General features: G+C 45.9%; 1 protein-coding gene across 2 annotated transcripts in view; it reads right to left on the bottom strand.

Moving 5' to 3' along the window:
- Positions 1 to 26,274, bottom strand: part of LOC126544174 (putative diacyglycerol O-acyltransferase Mb3761c) — a 560,147-nt gene that overhangs the window by 47,322 nt on the left and 486,551 nt on the right. For both annotated transcript variants that reach the window (XM_050191407.3, XM_072284905.1), the window contains 3 exons: positions 16,682 to 16,917; positions 12,666 to 12,906; positions 6,585 to 6,701 (listed from right to left, as the gene is read on the bottom strand). In XM_050191407.3, coding sequence (XP_050047364.2) covers positions 6,585 to 6,701; positions 12,666 to 12,906; positions 16,682 to 16,917 — 594 coding nt within the window. The remainder of the gene's footprint in view (positions 1 to 6,584; positions 6,702 to 12,665; positions 12,907 to 16,681; positions 16,918 to 26,274) is intronic.

The raw sequence follows: 26,274 nt of genomic DNA, 5'->3' as shown, positions 1-26,274 counted from the left end.
CCATGCAGTTACTGCCTTAGCGGACACAGGAGACGACTACTAAGTCATGAGTGAACCCATCACCGCCAAGTTAAGAAAGTTAAGAGTGCATGGGAAAGCCTCAAATTCGGACTGCTGGAGGAAACCTCATAACACCGACTGGAAACTGCAAAGAAAGACTCACCCTTTACGACCGGACTTACACTGCCACCTTCGTTATCCTCCAAGTCATTCTCATCATGGACTTATTGAACCAATACGGCGCAATCACCGACCTGAAGTCGAAGTTGATAGCGCTGATCAAGCGATACCACCGGAGAGCTTTCGTAGTCGCCATGCCTTGTGTGTGCTCGAAGATCAAGTGAGCATCCAGCCTCACTCCTGCGTTTTCATTTCCACAGGCATTGAAACACCAGCAGACATAGAAGGCATCATCGACCAGGGCGATTAACGTCTACTGCTCGATCGTGATCGTGATGAAACAGCGCGAAAGTCTTCTCCGACCACACAAAGACTGCTTGTCGCCGTCATCGAAAATTCGGCAAACACCAGTCGCAAGCATCGTATAACCGAAGAATCCGTTCGACCACTTCACCAGAGCTCTTACCAAGTGTCGATACGAGAACGAGAAGCCATAAGGAAACAAGTTGCCGAAATGCTGCGTGACGACATCGCCCAGCCGTCCAGAAGGCTGGGCGATACGAGAATCGATAAGAAAATCGTAGGCGTCTCCTGTGGTCTCAGTGAAGAAGTCTGCGCTTCTGTGTCGATTATCGCCGCTTGAAAAAAAAATTACCAAGAAGGACGTATACTCCTTCCACGGATAGACAACGCATTGGACCGACTCTACAATGTTAAGTACTTTTCATCGATGGATCTGAAGACTGGTTATCGGCAAATTGAAGTCGCCGAAAGGCATCGAGAAAAGAGTAGTTTTAACGCCATACGTCCTCTTCAAGTTCACCGTGACGCCATCCAGACTCTGCGCCTGCAATGTTCCAGCGCGTGATGGACACAGTCTTGGCAGGAATGAAGTGGCTGTATTGTTTTGTCAACTTGCATGACGTTGTAGTTATTGCCACAAATTTCGAAGATCAGCTGGGCGGCCTCAGGCCGGCTAGTCGCGATCAAGTCATCTGGACACACCCTGAAGCCAGAAAAGTGCCGTTTCGATTACAAAAAGCTTCTGTTCTTGGCCACGTCACCAGCAGGTCTGGAGTCTGTCCCGACCGCCAGAACACAGCTGCCATAGCTAAGTTCCCGCCACCCGTCGACAGAAAGGCAGTGCGCCGATTCCTTGGTCTGTGTGCATATTATATGCGCTTTGTAAAAGACTTTTCGAAAATTGCGGAACCTTTAACTCCTCTCAGGAAAGCGGACATCGAAATTAAATGGGAAGCACGGCAGGATGATGCATGTGAGGAGCTAGAACGACGGCTGCAGTCAGCAGTGGTGCTTTTGCGCTTCGGTGAAGACGCCGATACGGAAATACGCACTGACGCAAGTAGCGTATAGCCTCGGTGCCGCGATACTTTAGAAGAAGGAAGGCGTTGAAAGCCTCACAGCTTGTGCTAGCCAGTTACTGTCAAAAGCGAACGCGAATTATTCTACTACGGAGAAAGAGTGCCTTACGATCATTTCGGGTGCGGCGAAATTTTGGCCTTAGATATACAGCAGGCACGCCTTGTCTTAGCTGGCAAACTTACAGGATTCTTCAGGTCGCCTAGCCCGATGGAGTTTCAAACTTCAAGAATTCGACATTACCGTGGTGTATAAGTCCGGGAGAAAGCATTACGACGCCGGCTGCTTGTGGCGCGTCTTTGCTTTCCCGCCACCACAAGGCAAACTGGACGACGGCGCCTTCCTAGGAACAATAACTGCAGACGACTTCGCCGAACAGCCTGGAGTAGACTCGGAGTTAAGGAGCCTTGCGGAGTACCTAGAAGGCAAGACCGACGCTGTCCCTAGGGCATTTCGGCGTGGACTGTCCTAGTTTTGCTTGCGCAACGACGTCATCGTAAAAAACAACTTCTAAAACACATTTTTAGTGAGGACCCTGAAAAACCGATGATGCCTAATGACGATAAGTTTCTTGTGGCAGAAAAAAGAAAACCTCAATCAAGCTTCCTACGCACGATTTCATTAGGTGTCACTACTAAGTTATCGATTTGCTTGCGCCCACAATGCCTGCGCTAGCGAAGAACATCTGGTTGTGAACTTGGGCTACCACATCAGCTTCAATAAGGCATCCTAATTAGGAGTATCCAAACTTGTGTGCCGCTATGTATGCTGGCCGTAATAATAATAATAATAATAATAATAATAATAATAATAATAATAATAATAATAAAAAATAACAATAATAATAATAAATAATAAGAGCTTGCTAGAGCCCTGCATTGTGAAACCAGTGCCTTAGATCAACGGACTACCCGATCCGAGTGTATAGAAACTATCGAAGCCGAATTCAGTCAATAATTCATGCTGAAAATGGCTTTATTTCACAGCCTTAAAGAAAATGAGGACATGAAACACGGGAGAATATTTGGAACGAGTATTCCAAATCTAGTATGAAACATCGATGCCCTTCCTGAAGTCGTTATCGTGTCTTCAATACCTCGCGTACCTTGTACGACGCTTCACAATATAACTCACTTTCCAAGCAAACGACCGAGCTGAAATGAATATTTCTACCACACTTTTGCGTAAATATTCGTTTTCTCCTTCATTGTGCCGCTATTTAGGCGCTGAATGCGATTATACGTCTTTTCTGCGCCCCTAATACGACTTTATTAGTCTATCTGTAACTGCCGAAACTGCGGTAATTCAAAGAGTCCGCATCTATCGACTCAAACATCGGAGGCACCGACGCAGTCGCTGCAGCGAAATACTTGTGACTTGGTTACTGCCAATGCCAACGGAGTTCATTGATTTCATCTTGAGCTTTTGTTCTACGACCGATAAGATGTAGTTTGAAAATGTTTGGAACCGCTGTTACAGTCCAGGAGTTGGGTATCGATTTATTGCCTGCCCTCAAAGACAATGAGCAGAGGTCGCACCAAGCGGGTGAGACTGAAAGAGCAGGCAATTACGACGTTCCCTTATAAAAGAAAATAAGCCCGTAATAGGGCATTTCCTTCGATCGCAAGGTCCTGCCAGAATGAAGGGGATTAGGGAAAGAGTGGCAGCCACACCATTATGGGGCCGAAGATGAGCTTTTTTGCTACATTTGTGGTGGAAGTTCTTTATGGCGCTATATCGAGGACCAATACCTGGCTGCCTGAGGCGCCCATTATTCCCCTTGCTGAATACTTATTAATTCCGCTTCAGTGGTATTCTTGCACAGGCAAAAACTACGATGCTTGGAGGTATCTGTATTGAGTAGTGATGTTCAGCTTGACATCTAGTGGGAGTGATATTTCTTCATGAGAACTGAGAATGAAATAAATCGTTGCCGTGAACCGCAATGCAATCTGAGCATGTCCCATTGACGAAACAGACGAATTAGACGGTATCAAAACGGTATCAAACGAGTATTAGGTACTGGACTCTTTCACGGGCACACTCGCACTTGAGCGACCTATCGCGACTTAATCGTGTAAGCGCTATCCTAGCTATCGCACTGCCAGTGCTGCTAATCGCCACGCATATACTACCAGGCAGCGAACGCAATGGACGGAGCGCTTTCACCTCTTTAACACCGAAGGTGCTTGGGAGATCAAATCAAGTAAGCACATGCGAGATACTGCAGAGTGTAATGTGCAGGAATACATGTTCAGTGTTCCACACGTACCGCTACGACGAGCGAAAGTGAGTGGTGCATCTGAGAACGTGCTCTAGACGGCGCGCAAAGTCATGAGGGCAAGCAGATTCTTGTGCAGAAAGATAGCAAGTGTGAAGAAACACGAACGTGGCCTTGGAAGCAGTGTTACCTTGCAAAATGAGGTATGCTGAATAGAAAGTTCTTGAACGTGTGAAGCTGAAAGTGTTGTCTAAATTCAGTAACGGAGTCTTCTGTGGCATTCATAGGGATAAATGAATGATATTCTATCATGCAATAAAATGAAGGGCAGTATTTTGTAAAACTTATCTGTTTATTTTGATGATTTTTGTTTTGTCATCCGCTGAAGAGTGTCCTATGCCTAAAATAGCGCTGTCGTCAGAATCGATAACGAATGGCGGCGAAGAGTACAGTAAACTGACAAGTATTAGTTGAAGAATATGAGATTGCGGCGCCCAAGTTGTGCCCCGAGTTAAAGTAAGAATTAAAAAGAAACTATGCTTATTCAGCAAATATGAACCAAAACTGCTCCAAATAAACAAATGGTATGCATATAATTTAGTTAACACTGTCCCATCTTTAAGGTGAAAGCCTTAAGTCACCTTTGAAAGAAACGCGGCGTCTAGAAGAGTTGGAAAGAAAAAAAAAAAAAAAACACGTGCTTTTCTTCGAGCGAGCGGCGGGTGGAGAGGGGAACGGGCTGCGCGCTCACACAGAAAAACAGGTGTTGCCTCGTTGACGTCACGCGGCGGCGGCAGCGGTTGTGGCGACAGTCGACTGCAAAGCGATAGAGACGGCGATGCAGGACGCTCGCCCGGGGCTTAGCAAATTGCGCGGCAGGCATCGGGAGTAAGCTACGGCCGAGGATGCTGGCCACGCGAGAAACGAGATGCGACGTGCGAAGCGGTGGAAGCAAGGTGTTCGACCACAAATGCTGCTTTCCCCTGCTGAGAGGAAGCAACGTAATAGCGTTCGGCTTGTGTTACACATGTGTAACATTTCCTCGCTAGAAGCGTGTTGCACTTTTAGGTATTGCATTAAGTGCTCGCATGTGCCGTTGAGTAGGTAGACCTAAAGCGCCACACGTCTACTTCGCACTGCGGTTCGTAATGTCTTGCGAGAAGTCTGACCACTCCTATCGTATAACTTAATGCATTACCAAGTGTGCCAGCAGGCTTTCGGCTTCACGTGTTACAAGGATACAATAACATGGTCCTAAACATTTTTCGCGGATCACATGGCTCCGAATAACAATGAAAGCTTCCAAAACTGTCTTTCTGTTAGAGGCATACGTGTACGTGTTACTGGTACCAGAAAGTCGCAACTTCGGAGACGTGCACAGGAAATGCACCGCTGTTGGCGACATCTATGAGGCCGTGATGAACCAGGAACATTCGTTTTTCGTAAAGCTCCTGGATTATTTTTACGCGTCTGTGGCTAGCTCATCGATTACTCGCATAATGCTATATATAAGATTGTTTAGGCCATCATTAAAAATTAATGTTCGGAAGGTCGCAATGGCTTGTAGGCGGATCAAGTAAACCTATTAAAAAGAACTTCCCTTACAAGTCGTGCGCCCTCACGTGCTTTTTTCAGCACTTCTGTAACACCCTTTTCATCAGGCTCGTCTCTGACCTAAACTTGGTTTTCTCCTTACCTCCATGGGTAAGTTAAAGTATGATCTAGTCCAACGAATTTGCCTTTATGCCCTTGAATAACGTTTCCCCTTTCCACTTTTCTTTTAAAACTGTAATTTCGTATAGGCAGTGAGAACAAAAGCAGGATACCAAAGACAAAATTCTTGCTTGCACGTTTTCCTGTTCTGCTGAGCGTCTTTTCCGTTGCGATATTGTATAAATGCAAACTAAACATGATATTTCAACACTTATGCCGTGACAATATATACCGGCCGGTGTGTAGCATAGATGCTAGCTTAACGTGGTATGGAGGCCATAACCACAGTCAGTTAATCTTACGCGGCATCGGGGACACTGGCCACATGAAGTAGCTTGGCTTCTGATTCACACTTCAGTACAAGGTTGTTTCCAGTCAAATGCATACGACGGTCGTGTGACACTTGCACTTCGCCCTGTAAGTTGTGATTTCACTGCGAACAAGCAGTGAGCAGGAAGGCACAGGCTTGCAAGGACCATCTGGCGTGTGTTATCTCTGATCCTGCTTGTGTCTATAAACCATCGCACCCACTTTGGCAAAGATGCGGGGAAGTTAAAGAAACGTTCGCATAGAAATGCCCGAGGATCACTGACTGAAATTTCTGTGCAAGCGATTGTTTCGATCTTGTTATGGCGGGTAGCCTTTATGCAATGGTCGGAATCATTAACGGCGAATATCCTCGTTTCGAGTCCACCTGTTCCGTGATCGCTACTTTATTGTAAGCTACATTCAAGCTATGAAAACTGCACATGAATTTGTTCGTAGGCAACACTAGTAATGACACAGCACGTGGCATACCCACAATGTGTGGTAATATTTCTCTTTACGTGGAGGTAGTCACGCACAAAGCCCTTACAATAAATACAGAAAACAAGGCTTCATCCAAATTTGCTGCGACTGTCTTACGCTCTTTTGGAGTTCTCTCGTCGACCGCTACTACCACTCTCCCAAATGAATGGCGGCTGACACTACGTACGTCTGCAGATAGACATGCCATAATCTGCTCGTTAGAGGCAGCAGCCCCGTGTTACAACACTGAGGGCGCATGAATGTGCGAAGCGTGCGATCGTGAGGTGTCTTTATCGACCAGCACAAGAAGGACCCGCACAAATTGTAGGTGCAGTTTGGTGCATGTAGACCCTCGGCTCACCTCGTGCAAGGGAGGCCTGACGATCTCCTGGTTCCGGCGCTCAGCAGTGTAGCTGGAGCGACGCCTGTGTTCTCCGGGGATTCTCCGCCTGGACAGCAAGTCCGACAGGTGGTCCAGCTGTGAGAAGATGGCCGGGAGCGCAAATGGATACGTGCACCTTGGTGGTGAAAATCAGATTGCGCGTGTAAGCAACAGATGTATAGATGACGTTGCGCGTACTTTAGTTATGGAACAGCGTTTCGTGCTAGTTTTCTTTTTTAAGTGAAGCTTTGTTTGCCTCTACTGCTATTGCTGCTACCTCCGTAACTCAAGCTACCTACAGTAGCCTGACATCTGAAATTGTACTTTGATAGTGGCCGTGCGTATTTGAGGACTCATCCTAATTTCCGCATATATTGTGCTGCTTTTACTTTTGCGATGTGTGACACGTTATGTATTGTTACGTGTCTCACGTGAACACGAGCAGCCCTTGGTGCGAAAATGTGATCGTTTTTCATGTCAATGAAAATAAAATTATAATATCAGTCGTTTATTAGTTATCGAGCCACAGAGATAGCCACTTCGCTCATTTAATTCAGTCACACGCTAATTATTATTAATTGCGATTTCATTCGCACGACTGAGAACTACAGTACCAGTGTTTTTTTTTACTGCATTTTACTTCGTGGATCTGGATGAAACGGACAATGATACGTGCTACTTCAACCTCCGACAGCATGCTTTATACACAAGGAAAGCAATGATAAACGAGCGACGTCACAAATGCACGCAACTACGGTTTGGCCGCAGTTCGCACCACGTCGTGCGCACATCTACAAAGTGCTACTCACAAGACGTCAGAAAACACGAAAGGTATGCACGTCTGCGCCGTTTCCTTATTGACCGTTGCCTTGCACGCTGCGTCGATGGAAGTTGCGCTTTTGTGAATTACCATCATTGCATACTGGCCAAGAATGTGACGATAAACAAGGCATGAGAAAGAAACAAGTCACGGCCGCAGATTAGGAAATGTAGTTTATTGCCAGAAACACAAATGTATAACATGACATAAACATGTGTGACAAAATTTGCAGGACGCTTAAGCTTCGGCTTTAAGAGTGGAACGCCGATAGCATTAAAAGATACCTGGCTGCTTCTCACGCTTCCCGGCAACTGGAGCGTATGTAACCGTAATGTTTACCGGGCAACGCTCGCCGCGAACGCTATGCACGAAGGCAGGTTTTCTGGTAGAAACGCGGCCTCTTGCCTGAGATGCCACGCGACGAAGACGAGCGCCAGCTGGAGGTGTTGCAAGGAACCGGGCGCACCTCTCCGTGGCCCCCGAGACACCCTCGCGCCGGCGCACGCAAATGGCGGACGCCGCGGCTGGTTTGTGAATGGTAGTAACGCCGGACAAACGGTTTATTTGAGTTTTCGCCTAACAGAATTATGTTTTCTCGTATAGATAAATTACATTCCGAAAACTACCAAGCCTGTAGGTCGCGTGTAAGTCATGGTTAACGACATTTCCTGGTACTTTAGCTTAAGGAATTCAATTCAGTAAATTTCTTCCGCGGCATCAAGGCCTGGGTATACGTGGAACGAAAATCGCTTCGCCGAAACGACGTCCGACGCCGACACCAGATCTTCTGTCACACGGGCTCCCTAACGCTATCACGTTAAAAGATTGAACATTAGCGGATGAATAATCAATCCCTTTACTTTTGCAGCATGATGGTGGGTTCACAACGCACATGTCACAGCAGGACTTGTGAATAAAGAACGCTCCAGCAATCTGCCGCGCTATGTCATATTTGTGCCACTACAACTCATTTTTGTTTCTTTCTCGCCTCTCGCTTGTCGCGCTATCCTTCGTCACTATGGAATGCCAGAAAATTGGAGATCAACAAAGAATCTCGAGAACAAGTTAAGGATCTCGAAAGCGATTGAACGAAAATCGTTAGGTGTAATGTTACGATACAGGTAGACAGCGGTGCGGATAAGATTGCAAACGGGGATAGGCGATATTCCAGTTTTCCGTGCGAACAAAATTTAGCTAGGCAGGCTATGAATGCGTACGGTAGATAATACATAGATCATTGAGGTTATACATGGGCGCCAAGAGAAAGGAAGTACAGTCGAGGACGCGGTAGAAAACAAGGTGGGGTGATGAAGTTAGGAATCTTGAAGGCGCAAGTTAAGATTACCTAGCGCAAGACAGGAGTGATTGCAGATGCAGAAAGAGGCCTTCGTCGTGTAGTGGACATAGGAAATAGGCTGATGATGTTGATGATACAGATGGAATACCGACTCGCCTATCATTCAGTACTTCTAAATAAAGAAAATGAAACGGACATATTGTAGTTGAGGTCCATTGCAGTTGAAACAGGCCCAGTAATGTCTCAAACCAAGGAGAATATCTCATAAAATAAGTTTTTCCACACAGGTACACGCCCTTAAAAGATGCACAACACTATGTCGTTTGAATTACCGCTTTTTTGTCGCAGCGCATGTGAAATATCATTTTGACACGTTCGCATTTTCAAAAATCTCACTACGCTAGCCGATGCGGCGGTCGTACCAATAGTGCGTATTCAGCGCCGGCTGGTAGCATTCCACTCGTTTTCCTGTCCTCAACGTGTGGCGCGCTATGCACGCACTCCCTATTCGATACTTCCGTTATTTAATGTGTCCCGCAAGCCATCACGAGCGCGGGTTACGAGCTCGGCTTGAAAAGCCTCCGTTATACGAAACTGAGTGTTCGTTCGCTGTATTTCACCAGAAAAACACAGAAGACGGTAATTGTTCCGGCAAAGACTTCGGTGTTCTCGTGGTAATAAAGACGCGCAATGGCAGGGCCGACGCGCCCTGCGGACGTCATGTCTGTTTTTCTAGCAAACGCATTTGCATGCCGCTGTTCATGGCCCAGACTGTCCACCAGAAAACAAAATTTTGTCGCTGCCAAGGAAAATAGAGACCCGCTGTACGCTGTTGTAATTTATATCTATATTCAATAACGCCAACCACGCGAGGCAAGTAATCCGATTTATGCGTTGCGCTTCCCGAAAGCTTTCGTACGCAGTCCGGTCTCCCGTATTTCGGGAATGTGGAGGCGATTTCAAATGCGTATTGAGCTCGAAGCAAGTCATTCAAATTATATTCTTGAATTTCATGCGACAAAACCAAGATACGATTATCAGGCACGCCGTAGTGGCGTACTCCGGATTAATTTTGACAACCTGGCATTACTTGAAGTGCACCCAGTGTACGGTGCACGGGTGTCAGCGAGTCGTAAATCATGATGGAAAAAGTCATGACGCCCAAAGGAAATATAACGCCAAAGAAATATTTTTTCTCGTGCATTGCGCTCGACACGAAGGCTTCCGAAATGTGAGAAAATCAAACCTAAGTTTCAAGCGACAATTTCAATGCGCGACTTCCCGCGCAGGTGCGCTGATAGGCGACGCAGCATTACGCACTGACCTCAGGAAGGAGTGACCTTTGCAAGCGCGCAGTTTTTTGTTTTTTTTTTCACAGTACTGGGGACATAAATGTCCAAGCAGGAGCGGGTTGCAACATGAGTTCACAAATTAAAAGTGCGCATAAAAACTCTTTGAAAAAAGCGACCAGAGAAATTTATGGTCAAGTGCACCTAAATCTAAGTACACGGGTGTTTTCGCACCTGGCCCCCATCGAAATGCAGCCGCCGTGGCCGGGATTCGATCCCGCGACCTCGTGCTCAGCAGCCCAACACCATAGCCACTGAGCAACCATGGCGGGTGCAGTTTCCGGTATGTATGTATGTATGTATGTATGTATGTATGTATGTATGTATGTATGTATGTAGCCGTTTTTCAGCCTGCCTGGGTCACTGTGTAGTCCGTGGTGGAATGGTTAGCCCATCGGGCTGATGTACTGAGGTGACAGGGTTCGAAACCAACCCTCGGACCAACTTGGGTGACTGATTCAGTCCGAATGTGTACATAATTAGCGTGCCACTCTTCAACGAACCTATTTCACGCCGACATCGGTCACTATAGATGCTGGACAGGATAGGCACAGCTGTTCGAGCAAACTCTTTGATGCCAACTTGGAGCGCCGGTTATGTGTCACTCGGTCTGTGTTGATCTCTAATGAACCTCTTTGTTGCCAATTTGGGTCACCGGCTATGCGCCAGTCGGCGCGCGCCGCTCTTCTGCGAGCGGCTATGACGCCAACTTGGGAAACAAGGCAGGTTCCATTGAGAAAGTGCCACTGGGGAATGAGCCGTTGTACAATGACAAAAAAAGATCCCCCTGTAATTTTCCGGCTCCCTCATTGAGCAGTGATAGTTTCGAATTCATCCTCTTACGATCCATCCTGAGATGTGCTGCATAATACGTCACTACAGCAGAACTACCGTGGTGCCGCGATCGGAACAGCCCGCTCACAAACAGAAACGTATCAAAGAGAAGCTTACATTAGAAGCTTTGCTCTAATTGCAGAAGCGTAACACGAGCGCAGTCAAAGAAACCAAAGTAACGCGCGCGTTCTATGCTGTACACACAGAAAACGTGCTTTGAAATATATTGCTAAGAGAAAGAGGGTGAGAGCGGCCACTGGATGGCACTCCGTATCTGAGAACGAAGCGGATGATCCGATGGAATTCTGTACGCGCGACGTAATTTCGTGTATATCGTTCGGCCGCTAAGCGCCCTACGTCGTGCGACGCGTAGCCCGACTAAGTGTCAAAACACACTGCGTCTTTCGCATACCATTGCGCATGTTGAGAAAGTAGCGGAGGCGTTCTAATTATGTCCGATTGGTGCGTACTGACAGGAGCTGCAACATTGCATATAATCTTAAATGGCGCGCGAAGAAAGAACGAATGATATGCCTGGATATATAATTTCAGTAGTGGTCCATACAGCCGTACCGAAACGACTCCTCCGAAGAGGAACGATGGCAAGGAACACAACTAAATCAGGCATAAAACACGATCGCGCGACCATTAACGACACCTACTAGTTTCATCGAATGCTTGTTTATAGCAATGCGAATGGAATAAAAAAAGCAGTATAAATGAAAACTAGGAAAATTGACAGCGCTTGAGTCCCTCGTTTCCTTATTGTGTTCTGTTAATATATTTCGATATTTCTTTTTGACAATGAGAGTACACATCTTACCGCTGAACTAACTTTCGCGCACTTTTACAGAAACAACATCTTTGGGAGTTAAAATATTTGCCCAATGTGTTTTTGTTTCGTCATTTGACGATATTCAAATTTGCACCTGTGTGCCCTCGCGCGGTTTAACTTTTAACTACAATAGGTTTTACGTGAATACCTCGCAAGAAATTTGCCCCAGCCAATAGTAATCTCGTTACTCGGCAGGTGCTTTGAAATTCCACAAAATTAGGCACTTATTTCAACTTTATCACGACAGTATCGTGGACCTCGCAACAGGCTGAACGACGCTCATCTTAATCAGGAGCAATAGCATGGATAGCCCCTGAGATAAACCTATACATAAAGCTGCATCCGCGTTTGGTAGGCATGATGGTGATTCCAGACTTCGATATTATTGTTCTTCGTTTGTGGTGATCAGTTTTTTTGCAACGCAATTAGAAGGAAACGAAAAACAAGCATTCACAAGCAATGTTTTCAGAAAAAGGAAACTTCGCAGACGTATGCCAATGTCCGAGCTACTCATACACCCAATACATCGACAGTGTAAAAGGGAGCGCGCTCCAGCTATAGCAAAGTTCTATAAGGGTCTGGTCTGCCACTGCACGAAAATCACCCCAACTAGAATTCTGTGCATTTTATAACTTTCGGTAATTACGTTGCAACGTAAATTCGGGCTAGGGTGCAGGCTACGTTGTTGGCAGTTCTTTGATTGACTTACGATACCGACATCGGCGCCAGTCTTCATCGCTGCCGCACGACAACCATTGTCGCAATCCTTTTGACAAATTCACCGCAAAATGCAACGAGTGGGCCGGAAGGGAATATTCGCCCATAGGCAATAATTGACTCTTACAAGTGCGTTTCGTTTTTTTTTTTTTTGTCTTGGCGAATCAATCAGCGCGAGAGTTCCGTATACTTTCGCTTCGCTCTGTACCTGATTGGCGAACTCCCTGATAATCTCGTCGGGGTCGGGCACGATGTCCATCTGGGACGACACGGCCACGTTGAAGGCGCCGGCGTACGACGTGATGGTGACGGCCAGCGGAACCTCGGGCGTCCAGCCCGCCCAGGCGACCGCGGTCTTGACGCGGCTCATGCCCAGCACGACGTGCTCCTCGGGGCCCGGCATGTTGCAGAACACCGCCGACGGTTTGCGGTGCCACATCCCCATGAACCTGCGAGGAGACTCGCAATGGAACACAGAAGCCCCGTACTTGGAACAAGCTTAGCGTGAGATGGTGAACTGAAGTGACGGCCACGTCGTTTGAATAAAACGGGGGCCGTACTTCCTGTACAAGTCTGATAGTTTGTGGAAGTGAACAAGCCCGAAAATGTCATACAAGACAACAGGTAAGCAGACTAGTGAGACATTGTTGCGGCAAAAAGGAAAATAAGGACTTCAGTCAAGTCTTATACAACTCAAGTCTTTATTTTCCTTTTTGGCGCAACAGTACATTCATTAGATCCCAACCAACTCGCCCAGCAAGTTCTACTCAGGTAAGCAGACGCAGCAAATCGAAACACTGTAAGTAATGGGCAACTTAAGAGGAAGCTTTAGCGCGGGTGCTCCTATCTAAATACATGTAAAATGAGAATTCGTTTTTCTCGGCAACCACTGCACAAAATTTGATGAGGTTTGTTGCATTTAAAAGAAAATCTTAAAATATGGTGACTGTTGGTTTCAAATTTTTTATTTAGGTCGTAAATTTTTCTATTCGGAATTGGCAAAAATCCAACATTTTCGAAAAACAAAACTATGAAGTTTACAACTCTGTAACCCCGTAAGGAAAAATTATATCACAATTGTGTGAATTGTATCTGATACCATATATAAAAAGGACAATATTGATACTTTGCACATGAATCAAGAAAAAGAATCAGTATTATGTAAATACAGCTTTTGCAGAATGCCTGTACACAACGTAATACATTCATGTAATATATAAATTGACATATAGAATTTGTCCGCTTTGTGTGATCTAATGGACGACATTGACAGAGCCGTGATATCTGTTCTTAATGCAGAGCTATTAATTTCTAAGCTTCGTGCTTCTATGACTTTCAAACTTCCGAATTTTTGAAAATATTTTTAACAATATTCAGGCCCTAAATCGAAATCCCGCTTCCAAAAGTGACTAGAATTTGCTTTCCTTTTGAAATGCAACAAACTTCATTAAAATCAGTCCAAGGGTTATCTCAAAAAACGTTTTTGTGTTTTACACATATTTGACTAGGCGGCGTCGGAGTTGGACCCGAGCTAAAGCGACCTCTTATGTGTATTAGATTGATTTAAGTGCCACAAATGAGTGAGTGCAGAGAGTGGGGAGTGCACGACACTTTCCGAAAATTAGCACACCGCAGTCTTTTTTACATTATTGTGCGCTAGAGTGGAAGCTACTATGCGTCAACTGGTGCTGCACAGAACTCACAGAAACCAAAATTCTTGAACACTAGCCTACACAGACGTCGGCGCAAGCTGCTATAAAAGCGCTGCGGCGTTACCCAAAGGAGACTTGATTTCTCAGCAAATTGTGGCTGCGCGGCGCTGTTCACTGTGTGACGCAGTATGTCTCTGTACGTGACACTGTGTGGCTTTTTGGCGTCTTGACAGACTGTTTGACAGTGCCGACACTCAGTGTTATGTTAAAGAAAAAAATGAGACATCCAACCAAACGTAGATGCGTGCTACAAAGGAAGCCCATTCGTTTTCCTTCGGCCCGGTTTCCTTTGTAGCACTGAGATACGTTTGGGAGGATGTCTCATTTTCATATTATAAATTACTTCTCTCCACCTTGCGGGTTTCCGCAGAACTATTACGTCAAACTTTAGTCTTGTGCTGTTCACTCTCTCCTTCTTCGCTTCTATTTTTAACGTGAAAGCATTCTATGCCCCATTACGCAAAAATCCGGCGCTATAGTCGGCGGCGTGTCCGAATGATGGTGCTTAAAGTGGCCGACGGCAAAGACTAAAATCGCATAAAAAATACCCGAATTGACGTTGAATTTCTCAGCAAGGTTCCCGTAATCAAAGCAGATCAATGCGTTCGAAATTCTAGAACATTGAGCAAATTTCGGCCTTAGTAGGAGTCGAACCCGGGACTCCGGGATGCGAGACGAGAACACGTCCCCGACGCCACGGCGGCTCCACGGTTTTGGCTGACGAAATGTGTGCCTAGTGCGTGTCTCATTGCGTACGTTACGCCTCAGCCATCTCGCTGGCTAAACGTGTGGCCTAGACAGTGCGTTCTTGGGCACGTGACGGTGCAGCCAATGGGTGGGAGGTGGCGCACGTCATCAGCGTATAAAACATGCGTATAAAATAAAAACGGCCGTGGCTTAGCTTGGTTAAGCCTGGTGATTGCGAAGCAATAGTGTGTTATTCTCGGATCAGCTGGTAGTATGGCTGGTGGTAGTCTTGGGTTATGCTAGTGTTACGGCTTACAGTGAATCATCTGAGAGGAAGTCATCCGTCGAATCTTTGTATGCCAACAAACATTTCCCTCACCAGCGTGCCCATTACAAAATCTTCCAGTATCGATTGGCCTACGGTGCGGTAACACTCCATTTTCTCTGCGTCGTAAGATATGCCCACTCGGTGCTTGCAGTAGCATTCGTTAAAGTACGGTAGCGTTACGCCGTAATAAATGTTCGGGGTTATTGTCCCTGTCCAAAATGCGATACAGTTTGTTGTACGCGCCCCTGGTGAGAGGAGCGGGAGTTAGGCCGCCGTTGGTGGCTACCGCCTCGCCTCGCGACGGATTGAGATGGGGCCCCGTTTTTACACAGCTGGTGTGACGTCACACCGACCGTAGTGCCCCTGGTGAGAGGAGCGGGAGTTAGGCCGCCGTTGGTGGCTACCGCCTCGCCTCGCGACGGCGTGAGATGGGGCCCCGTTTTTTACACAGCTGGTGTGACGTCACTCTAGGTCACGTGGTGTGACGTCACGCAGCGAGGTCACGCTAAAGGTCAATGGTGCCTACCACCGCCTCGCCACGGAACGGGCTGAAGTGCGACCTAAAGTAGTATTGCTTCGCAATAAAAAGCATCGATGTGTAGCTGAAAGCCGCTGAGCGGTCCTTCGAGTTATGAACTCCTCGCGGGTAAGCGGGCGCTTAGAGACGCTTGGCGCGTTTTCATTTGGCCCTACCAAGGCGCAGTTACAACGAAGGCGTGAGCTTTCATGGACAAGGAACGCGCAGAAAGAAACATTTCACCAAGGCGACTAAAATGCTTTCGCATTCTCGCACGTAAGCAGCCTTAAATGTCTCCGCCGATCATTTTGCTCTCATTATTTTTAAGAAACAGCACTGCTCCAAATGTCACCAAAACAAAGGGCAAAGAGTTATGTTTACGTGATAACTGAGACTACCAGAAGAAAACATTGGGCTGGTTTGTACTATCAGCTCTTTGTCCCGTGGCCCGTTGTTCTGGTTTCACCCTATTTGCGATGTTAGGCCAAGCATGCCTTCTGATAAGTCTAGACTTTTCCTGTGCAGCAGCTTCCTCAGCACACACACAAATAAGTAGAAGCCAGCTAAATATTTGACATGTACCTGATGCCACACCGACGTCACAGAAAGCGGCTTTAGCAAGAGATTTAGAAAAAAAAACATAAGTTTAGCCTTTATGTTCTCCAGTAACAAGTAGTGCCTGATTGCTGAACAAACGCCAATACAGTGTTGAAACTGTAATAGACAAAACAGGCATTTCGCGTTTTGTACCAACATCAAGATCAAACCTTATATCTGTAGCATAGAGTGCCTGGTTGTTCGCGAGTGGATTCAGAATGTATCCTTGGGTCTATTCAGACAAACAAGAGTCGAGAAAGCAAAGATCGAAACGCGTTCGTCACGCCCTTCCTTTCTAGTTTCTTGCTCTATGGGGCTGGTCTCAAGATCTGTTAGTATAGTATAATCGGCTATGTGACGAACGGTGAAGCGAGAGTACCGACCAGTGTGCCAGACGGCAGGGCAGCAGCGTGAACAGGATGTTTGCCGCCCCGTACAACACCACGGGGTCCGGCGAGTTCTTCAGCTCGTCCATGGCCTGTCGTACTTCCCAAAGGCGCGGTATGGCTCCCTCGGTGTTGGTGGGGAGGCGCACGAGGGCGCTGCTGAGCTGGGTGCCCAGCTCGGGCACGGGCTCGCCGGTCGCTGGCTCGTACCTCAGGTCCACGGCCAAACACACCTGGAAATGTAGAAACACCGGAATGAATCAGAATCAAGCTCCGAGTTAGGTTCGTAGTAAAAAACAACACATATAAAGAGAGAGATGTCCGACAGCACTAGGCTGCATAGGAAGAATAGATAAACGTTTATCGGATTCAACAAATATTAGGAAAGGAAATATCCAGGTTTGGGTTCCCCATTCCAGGACTCCAGCGATTGCAGCTGCTCACCTAGCTTGATCCAGGAGACACATTTGTGTCTCCATGTCAGCGCGGGCGAGGACGGCGTCCCAAGGATCCCCCAAAATCGTGGGTATCAGACATGACCGGTGCCTCCAATGGCGTGTTCTGGCATTTTCATATTACGTGCTGAAGCATCCCTAGCTCTCGACTCTCACCACGGAAATTGGTTTGAATATGCATTCGGGTTTATGAGATGCAACCTACCCACATATGGGTAGGTATTCACCTGCAGTTGCGTAAGGCTACGTGCATCTCTACTTTCAGTAATTTATGCGGTAGAACATACCGCTGTCTTTTCTTGCGTTGATGTTTCAGTAGATCGCCAGCAGTGTACGGTTCGTATTGCTGATCCCCATTGTTCTTTGCTCGGTTTGTTAAATCACGAACTAAAGTGCGCGCCTGCTCATTACCCGAGGCACTCTCGTGGCCTGGGCACCAGATTATGGTGTGGTCGTGTTTTACCTTGTAACAGAGTATTATCGCGACAACGTTAGGTAGCCTACCATATGGAAACAGTCTACAAGAAGACATCTTCTGAAAGGTGACAAACAGTCATTAAAAAACAGTTGGAAGCCGATTCAACCTATAGTTGAAGTCACGGAAAGACAGTGTCTTCCTTGGTGAGTTGGGAATGAGAATGGGTTGTTGCAAGTGCGTAATTTATAGCGATAGTGACACTTTAGCGAAAACGTTTGATCGACGTCATCTATAGGGCACATCACCTTCGAAGTTTTATCGTCAGTTATCATTAACAGCATATCAATATTATTGTCGTCGTTCCAATCATCATTATCGCACTCATCATCATCACCATTATCATGGTTTCATCAGTGCGGTTCTCAGAATAAATTGCATGATTCATCATCACCGTCATCAACATGAGCCATGACCATCAGCTTTGCCACATTTTTACGTTGCACTAACTTCCGGATAGGCCAAAGACAGAGTCTAGAAAAAGAAAGATTTTAAAGCTATATACCCGATACGGAAAACTGGCAGTAACTCATCAAAATTGCCCTAAAAAGAGCTTGCGTTTAGTGGTGCCAAAATTATCTGTATAAAGCCAGAATATTATTACAGTAATAGACAATAAATACGAAAACCATAAATAATGAACTATGCTTGAAAAAGGAAAATGTGAATTTAATAGTTCGATAAGTTAGGAAACTCTTATATTTTAAATGTGCGAACTTTTTAATCATGTTTATTATGTGGTGGTAAGCATTACAAATAGATAAAGCGGAAATACGGGTTCCATTTCAACCGTAATTTTTCCGTATTATGAGTAGTCAGTGCCCTCCAGCCACACTGCAAAATACACTTGATGCTATCATATGATTCACTGAATTGAACCCCGTAGGGATAATAATCAGCCGGCATACTTTAATGCTGCACGCTACAGAGCGACAGTTCTACAGAATTCCCGAAAAACATTATCATAATCATGATCATGACCGTCATCATCATCATATGTATTTTTCCAGCTACACGAAGACCTCTGCAACAGATATCGAATCGCGCCTCTGTTGCGCGCGCCGACCCCACCCAACAGCAGAATGGTATACCATCGCCCAGACCAAACTCCGTACTCCTTAATAGTCCTGCACAACTGCGAGCGCTTAGGAAGAGATCCTAAATACCTTTGTATTCGTTATGCATGTCGAATGCCCAAACAGAATTTTAGAAGCACTAAAGCCTTAATAGTAGTCCCCCTAATTAGCCACAGATGCCGTGAATGATGGGATTTAGCACCGTGAACTGATCGATTCAATTATACTTTATTGTATGTTGGCAAGGCGAAGGCAAGTATGTTCCCCGCCTAATTTCGTAAATTGAAGTTATCGCGACCTTCATGGTAAGTGGCTGACACGATAGGCGTCCACTTTATTTCTGTAAATCTGCTTATGACTACTAGCACTGCGTCTAAAGCACATGTTGTCCAAACTATTCCTGCGTAAAATGCTGACTGCGAGCTTAACGGCTGTAATAAATGGAAGCAGAAGTCATAAGTCTAATTACCGTCCCTGACGCATTCAGCTATTATGTTGCAATGGCTAGGAGAAGTGCATTTAAAAGGCCCATAAAATTTTACAAACTCATCTGAGCAATATTACGGCACAAAATGGTCAACTGACCTGGCGCTGTTTTAACGAAAGGAACTTGTGTTACGGTACTTCGAACGTAAAGGTGACGTATTCGGGCTTCTTTATTTCATTCTTTTTACCTCTCGACAATTCACAATGGAAACATTCGAAGCGTGGTTATAAGTAGCCTCTAGACTTACAAATTTACACACACACACGCACACGCACACACAGACGCACTTATATATATATATATATATATATATATATATATACACGCGCACATATGGATAGATATATACAAGGTATACCAGCTAACTTTTGCGAGCGCTTAAAACTATGCAAATGCCATGTAGCTGGACAGAATAAAGCTTATCTTATTTGCCATCGCTTGGAGATGCTGAAGGCATTTTTTCATTACGCCGAATTAGATATAGTTAGTCTTAATAATTTGTTCCACTTCTGAAATATTATAATTAGACGAAAAGTGCCAATCAGAAAATTGGAGAGCGACATGATAAACTTTCGATAGAGCTTTCGGCTGTTGAAGTGAGGTGACAGTGTTCTTGCTAGGTTGAACGCCAACAATCATTATCTTTTGGTCCGCAAAGTACGTACATGCATACTTTGGAAATGCGATTGGATTACAATTGCATTGCACGCCGAGCCGCATTGCTCTACGCCCGTGCTTCTTCCGAGGCGCACTTTCGCGGTGAGCAACGTGGCTTCGCAGGCGCCGCCGAGGTAGGTGCTCCTGCATCCATTTTGCAACACGCATTGGAGCCAAGCCGACGCGCGCGTCCTTTTACACCCAAGTGGCGAGCCCCCTCACGTGACGTCACGAACCGCTGTGCGCGCCACTGGAGCTTGGTGCTCCCTCGTCTCGCCGATAATACATGGTGGTGTGTAGTAGAGGTAACGCCTCTGGCTTTCACTGGAAAGCTCGCTCGGGGAGGCCTGGCTTCGAGTCCGCCTACGTGCAAACGCATTCCGTATGTTCTTTTCAAATATCTTAGTTAATTATGCCTCGATATGTCTACACAATTACTTTCCATACATTATGACCTTTTTCGATGATCTACATCGACCTCATACATACCATACTTACATTTCAGCGTTCCTAACATTATATGTACTGCCACCGCCGGACACCGGCAAAACGCCCAACGAGCCAAGTAGTGCATTCGCACTAAAATTCCGCTATTGGCGTCGGACGTCGTTCCGCGAAAAATAATTCCAAACTGCAAGCACGCAGGCCCTCCGCGTGGTGCAGAGGCGCCAGTGAACTAATTCAGTTCCTCAAAGTAAGACACGTCAGAAAAATCGTTAAGTACGACCTAAACACAACGCACAGACATGATTGCGGAGGATTGTAGTTTGAATATACCAGAAATCATATTTCTGTAGCGTGGAAACACAAACATAAACCCCTTTTTCAGCGTTCGTAACGGCGCCTCTTGCTCGGTTCCTTGTAACGACGCCATCCAGATGGCGCTCGCATCGCGCATCCTCAAGGAAGCCGCGGTTGCTTAGAAGCGTGACAAGGAGCTAGGGATCTTTGAATGCTATCGCGTTCCGCTCTTAAAGGCGAAGCTTAAGCATCCTCTACATTTTTTTCTAAATGCACAACACGCCTGACTGACAGTCGGTATATTCATCCAGTGTGCAGAGAACGTTTACTACCCCCCTCTTTGCTTCTTTTTATTTATTCCCGCCTTATGATTTGTGTAGGGATCCTACCTATGCGCTCGTTCAGTTTGAACTGTTCTAGACTTCTCTCTTTGCCTTCTTCCTATCTTGCTCTCTTGAATGCATAAATAAGAGCAGTGCAAGCTGTTCGAAGAAGCCCAGTAACTCCGGGCTACCGCATGTGCGATGGACAAAGCTAAAGCCGGTGTGATGGCCAGCAAATGTGTCTACATGATTCGAAGAGCCTGCCCCTTTCGCCCATGGAAAGCCACAGAACGTTCAGAAGACAAATGGCTGTGCTTCCATAAGACTGAAAAAAATTATTTCCATTTCCCTGTGGATTCAGGCCCATTATTGTGAAGTGAATAAATGCGCAGACATATATCCTCGCAAAATGCCTTGCCATAGACCTCGACTGTGCATTCGCCAGGGAACGCTCATGAATAATGTGCATCAGGAGGTCTCTCATGCTGCACCCGTGTAGTCGCCTGCTGGTCTCATGGGGATCCTCTCAGGAACGAATACCACAAGTGCGGACTTAAAATTCAGGGTCTTGCGATTTGATCAGGGCCGAGGTCACTTGGTTATTTTTTTCCCCAATATTCTTATTTTTAGTTGCTTATTTACAAAAAATATTGCAGGCTCCGTATGGGCCGCATCACAAAATCAAGAAAACTTTTGAGTACGAAAGCAGTAGCAGAGAAAGAACCAATGCGGCCAAATACAAAAGAACAATGAAAATTCTCAAGACTTTCTATCGCTTTCCTACTTCTCGTTCAGATGACAAGGGTGAGCAACTCTAATCTTTAGTCGTGCAAAAGAATATGAGACGTTGAAAAGGTACGAAAACAAATATGAATATGCTTATTAGAGGAACAGCTTGGTTCACCGGATATGCCGTCCCTTGTGACACCTTATATCCGAGCGGTATTCCTTTCATGGCAAGAACAAATAGTTGTTACACCATCCGTACTGCTGATGCGCATCTTTACGCGTGGGCGCAATGAACATGCAACGTCTCCTTATCTATTTTCCTCTTTTCCCGTACTCCTTGTGCAGGGAAGCAAAGTAGACAATCGTCGATAGATTTTCATTTGTTTCCTTTTATTCTTTATCGGTCTCTCTCAATAAAAAAAAAAATTGACAGTTTCGCCAGTAAGACGAAGCACTCATATCTATTGCAAAGTAACAAACAGCTATACGAGGTAGGAGTCATAGATTTATTGGCGGCCTAAATTGCAGTAAACACTCGCTTGCTCCATGAATTAGCAAGCGTGGTATCAAGCGCGCACATGCAAACATGAAAATATCTCACTAGATGGCCGCGAACACCTACTGTCACAACGCTGGCGTGATGAAGAACGAAAACAGAGGGGAGCGAACGCTTCTGCTGCCTCTCGCTTCGGTGTGCCTCCGAGACGTGAGATTACGCGACCTAAATCCCTAGGCACACCGACAGACCGAGCACAAGTAGCAACGAGCCATCCCGGCTCGCCCAAGCTTTGCACCCACCTGAGATTGACTCCGAGTTAAGGCACGTGTGGCGCTAGGTCGGGCTGGAGGAGAAGACGCGCTCAGCTGCCTCCCGTATCGCGCTCTTGATTACGGTACCACGCACCTACCTCATCCCAACCCGCATTGGGCGCGTTTTATTAAGTGACCTAAACCACATCGGGCACGCATTAAGTCACCATCATTTTTGGCTCAACCTAGCAGCTTCCCTTCGCACCCACATTGTACGACGCGCGGAGCACGATATGATGTTATCGCACGTCGATTTTATGCATAACCTCACGGCGACGGCAACAGCAACGACGAACATTCAACTGAAGTGTCCATATAATTGAATTACGCAATAACACATGGGAGCGAAGAAATCATTTTTCCCGGTTACCACTGCACTGATTTAGATTGGCTTAGTGACCATTAACGCGATTTCTGTAAGACCACACGCGTCAGCGAACTCGCCGCAATTTCCTTCTTTCCTTCCCTCCTCTCTCTCCCTGTGATCTTTGTTTTCCCCTTTCCCATTCCCCCGGTGTAGGGTAGCCAACCGGACGTTATTCTGGTTAACCTCCCTGCCTTCTACTTTTCTCTTTCCTCCTCCTCCTAGATTGGCTTTGCGGCACCTAAAAATGCTACCAAATTCTACACCTGGTAACTTATATAGAAAAGAAACTCAAGCATGAGGATCAATACACTATTCGTCAGCAATAAAAGCGATCTTACAATTCTGTAAACTACACATACTGATAAATAAAATCGGAGAAAATTGATGTATTTTAGACTGCTCTGACTTCTACCACTAATTTGCGACTGGGACATTTCGTCAATTCTTGGAAACGTTGTAACAATATCACATCAGCTGTCAATTGATATAACCCATTTGTCCACTCGAGATGGTTTAACTGGCGCGATTTACAGCACAGCAATCAATGTTCTTGGCGCGTAGTTACAGATTCGTAAACGCCATGTCTTACAATTTTTTTAAAAATCTTGTCGATATTCAGGAACATTTAAAAAGAATTATAAAAATAAACATAAACTGTTATTGTAGCGCAGCAAGAGCTGAATAGACGGTTGAACGGCCGCTGACGCTTTTTGCGCCGTTCACAGACACTGGGCCAGTGGCTTGGCGTGTAGAATTTAGCAGGCATGCTGCAGACATCGCACAACTAAAGTTCTAGTGGAAGCCACACGGGTGCAAGAGTTACCACGGGTGCGATACCTTTGTGTAGCTGAACACGAGGCAGAAAGTTCAATTCTTGGCCTCGGCAGTCGCATTCCAGTAGCGCCTCAATGCAAAGACGTGCGTAAATTAAACTTTGAGTTCGTGTTGAGGAAGCCTAACTGGGCACATTAATTTTGAAGCCCATCACTAAGCCGTCTGTGACAAAGCGCTGTGTACCGCACGTCTTTATTTTTGTCCCGTGTCACGCTGTTTAAACATTCTATTGTTTGAACAAATTCATTCGTGTTCTTTTGTTGGGAGAATAAAAGCCTACTCATGTTCGTGAAAGTGTTTAGCAGAAGATTTCGTATTGGCCGTGGAGAACTTGATAAGTACTACAAACACAAATACTGTTAATACAACATTTGTAAACATTTCATTCGATGAAATAGCTAGCGGACAGGTGGCTGTAGTCGCTGCAAGCCTGAAGAGTAAAGGAGTGAAAGAAAGCGTGTGGAGTATCTACGGTTGCGTTGCAAACGTAAGACCTGAAGAAACCCCAAACCAAAATGGCGCTACTTTCGTTGCTTTAACTTTTCCCTTATGTTCTTGTATTCGCACTGAAAGAAAGATACTCAAAGATTAATTAAAACAAGAATTCAGAAACTCCATAAAATTTATCCGCCATCTTTTTTATTCACTTCATTTTTTCACATACAATTCGTTTTTATTCAGCACAGAAAAACATTGAAACATTATTAAAGTCAGCGTTTAATAACTCGTTCAGAAAGTCACCTCCCAAGCACCATCTCTTTAGTCACTTAACTTTTCCCTAACATAACCCATAACAGACAAAAAAAAAAACATTCAAGCAGGGATTAAAACAAGCACTGGGTCGTTTGTCTCGTTCAAATAAGTCGCTTCTAGAGCAATGTCCGCTCACGTTCTCCGGGCTGTCGCTCTGCCCAGGGAATCGTGCCATAAATAAGTTAGGCCCGTCCCTGCGAAAACTTTGTCTTTGACCATTTTGGCAGAAACGTAGCTCAGGGTCCGCCTCGTGACGTCGCAGGCGCGCAAGCGTTGTTTGCTCAGCGTCAAACAAAAGCGTCGCGTGCCCCAGGTGCGTCAATCGTGTTAGCGGCACGCGAACGACGGTGCGCTCGGGAATGAACTGGCAAACTCTGGTCGCACCTGCGAGGCTCCATACGCGAAGATTGCGGGCAAAAGCAATTTGTATTGATTTGCAGGCCTTGCTGCGTGGCCGTCCCAAGCTACCGGCGCTCCCCCAGAGCACTGACCGTGCATCTCTTACTCGTCGCAGCGGCCATTTTGCTTCGAGCGAAGCGAACCAAGGAGTCAAGACGAGGCTTCCGCTAGGATGCTTCGGATTGAAATGAATGTGAAACGAGGAACCTTATTTGTTTGGGATTTGAACAAATCAGCCCATTTTAGGTTTGCTGGTCCCACTGTTGAAGCTGAGTTCTAGTGACTGACTGCGCCATAGTCGATAAACGTAGACCCTCAGTATTGTGACGCGAAGCTTTAAACGAAACATTTTTTTCAGGAGTCTCAATTGAATATTTATTCTCTTGCTTGTACAGAAAACACAGCTTCGCGTATACGTGTTAGCTGCAAGTAGCTCACTGAGTTTTTCCGAACATTTTATTTATTCAGCTACCAGCCTTGGTTGCTTGGTGGGTATGGTGCCGCGCTGCCAAGCACCTCTACGCTAAGCAAGAGTTCGAGGAATCGAATCTCGGCCACGACGGCCGTATATCGATGGGGATGAAATGCGAAAACACCAATGTACTTAGATTTAGGGACACGTCAATGAACCCCAGGTGGTCCATATTATTCGGGAGTCCCCTACTACGCGTGCCATCAATAAGAGAAAAAGGAGCAAAACAAGAAAGAGAGCTCACCATGCACTAGGCTACATAAATATGTAGGGCGGTAGAAGAACGGAAAAGTGGGTAGAGATTTAGAAGCAGTTAAATAGAGAACAAGAACGCGTGTATGCGGTTACAGAAACGCACCTTAGAGACTCGGGAGAGCCGCCAGTGGTTGAGAACAATGTTTGGGAAGGGTGCAACAGAACTAAATGGGAAAGAAAAAGAGGGGGAGCCGGAATGCTCATCCATCAGGGAGCCAATTGAAAAGGAGTAAATTTAAAAGGTCAAGAGCATCTTTGGTTATCATGTGTAATGAGCGGAAAGAAAACTTGGCTGGGCGTAACGTATTTGTGGACCGGAAATATTTGCACAGATAAGAATCAAGAGTTAGTGGAATGTCTAAAAGCCGATATTAAGGGTTTCGGGAACGGTGCCGAAATTGTCCTATTAGGTGACATGAACGCCCATATACAGGATTAGCTGGCTATACGGACAACAACGAGAAGTCAATGCTAGATCTTGCTGAGCAACATAACCTCTTTATGGTGAATACAAGGCCTAAGTGTGACGGGAAGACCCCGTGGGAAGTGGGAAATCGGCAATCGACCATTGATTACTGCCTGGTCAAAGCAGAAATTCATGATAGGTTCAGAGAAATGGTCATTGACGAGGAAGGGTATAGCATCATATGGAGTGACCATAAGCGCATCGTTTTGAAAATAGGATATGCAGTTGCGAAAGAGAGCAAGGAGCACAAAATGGTCAGTTGAATTTGGAACGCAGAGCGAATAACAAATG

Source organism: Dermacentor andersoni, chromosome 10 (genome assembly GCF_023375885.2).
Source record: "Dermacentor andersoni chromosome 10, qqDerAnde1_hic_scaffold, whole genome shotgun sequence".
In the NCBI taxonomy this organism is placed as follows: domain Eukaryota; kingdom Metazoa; phylum Arthropoda; class Arachnida; order Ixodida; family Ixodidae; genus Dermacentor; species Dermacentor andersoni.
The sequence above is the reverse complement of the archived record's forward strand: the minus strand, read 5'-3'. Positions and strand labels throughout refer to the sequence as shown.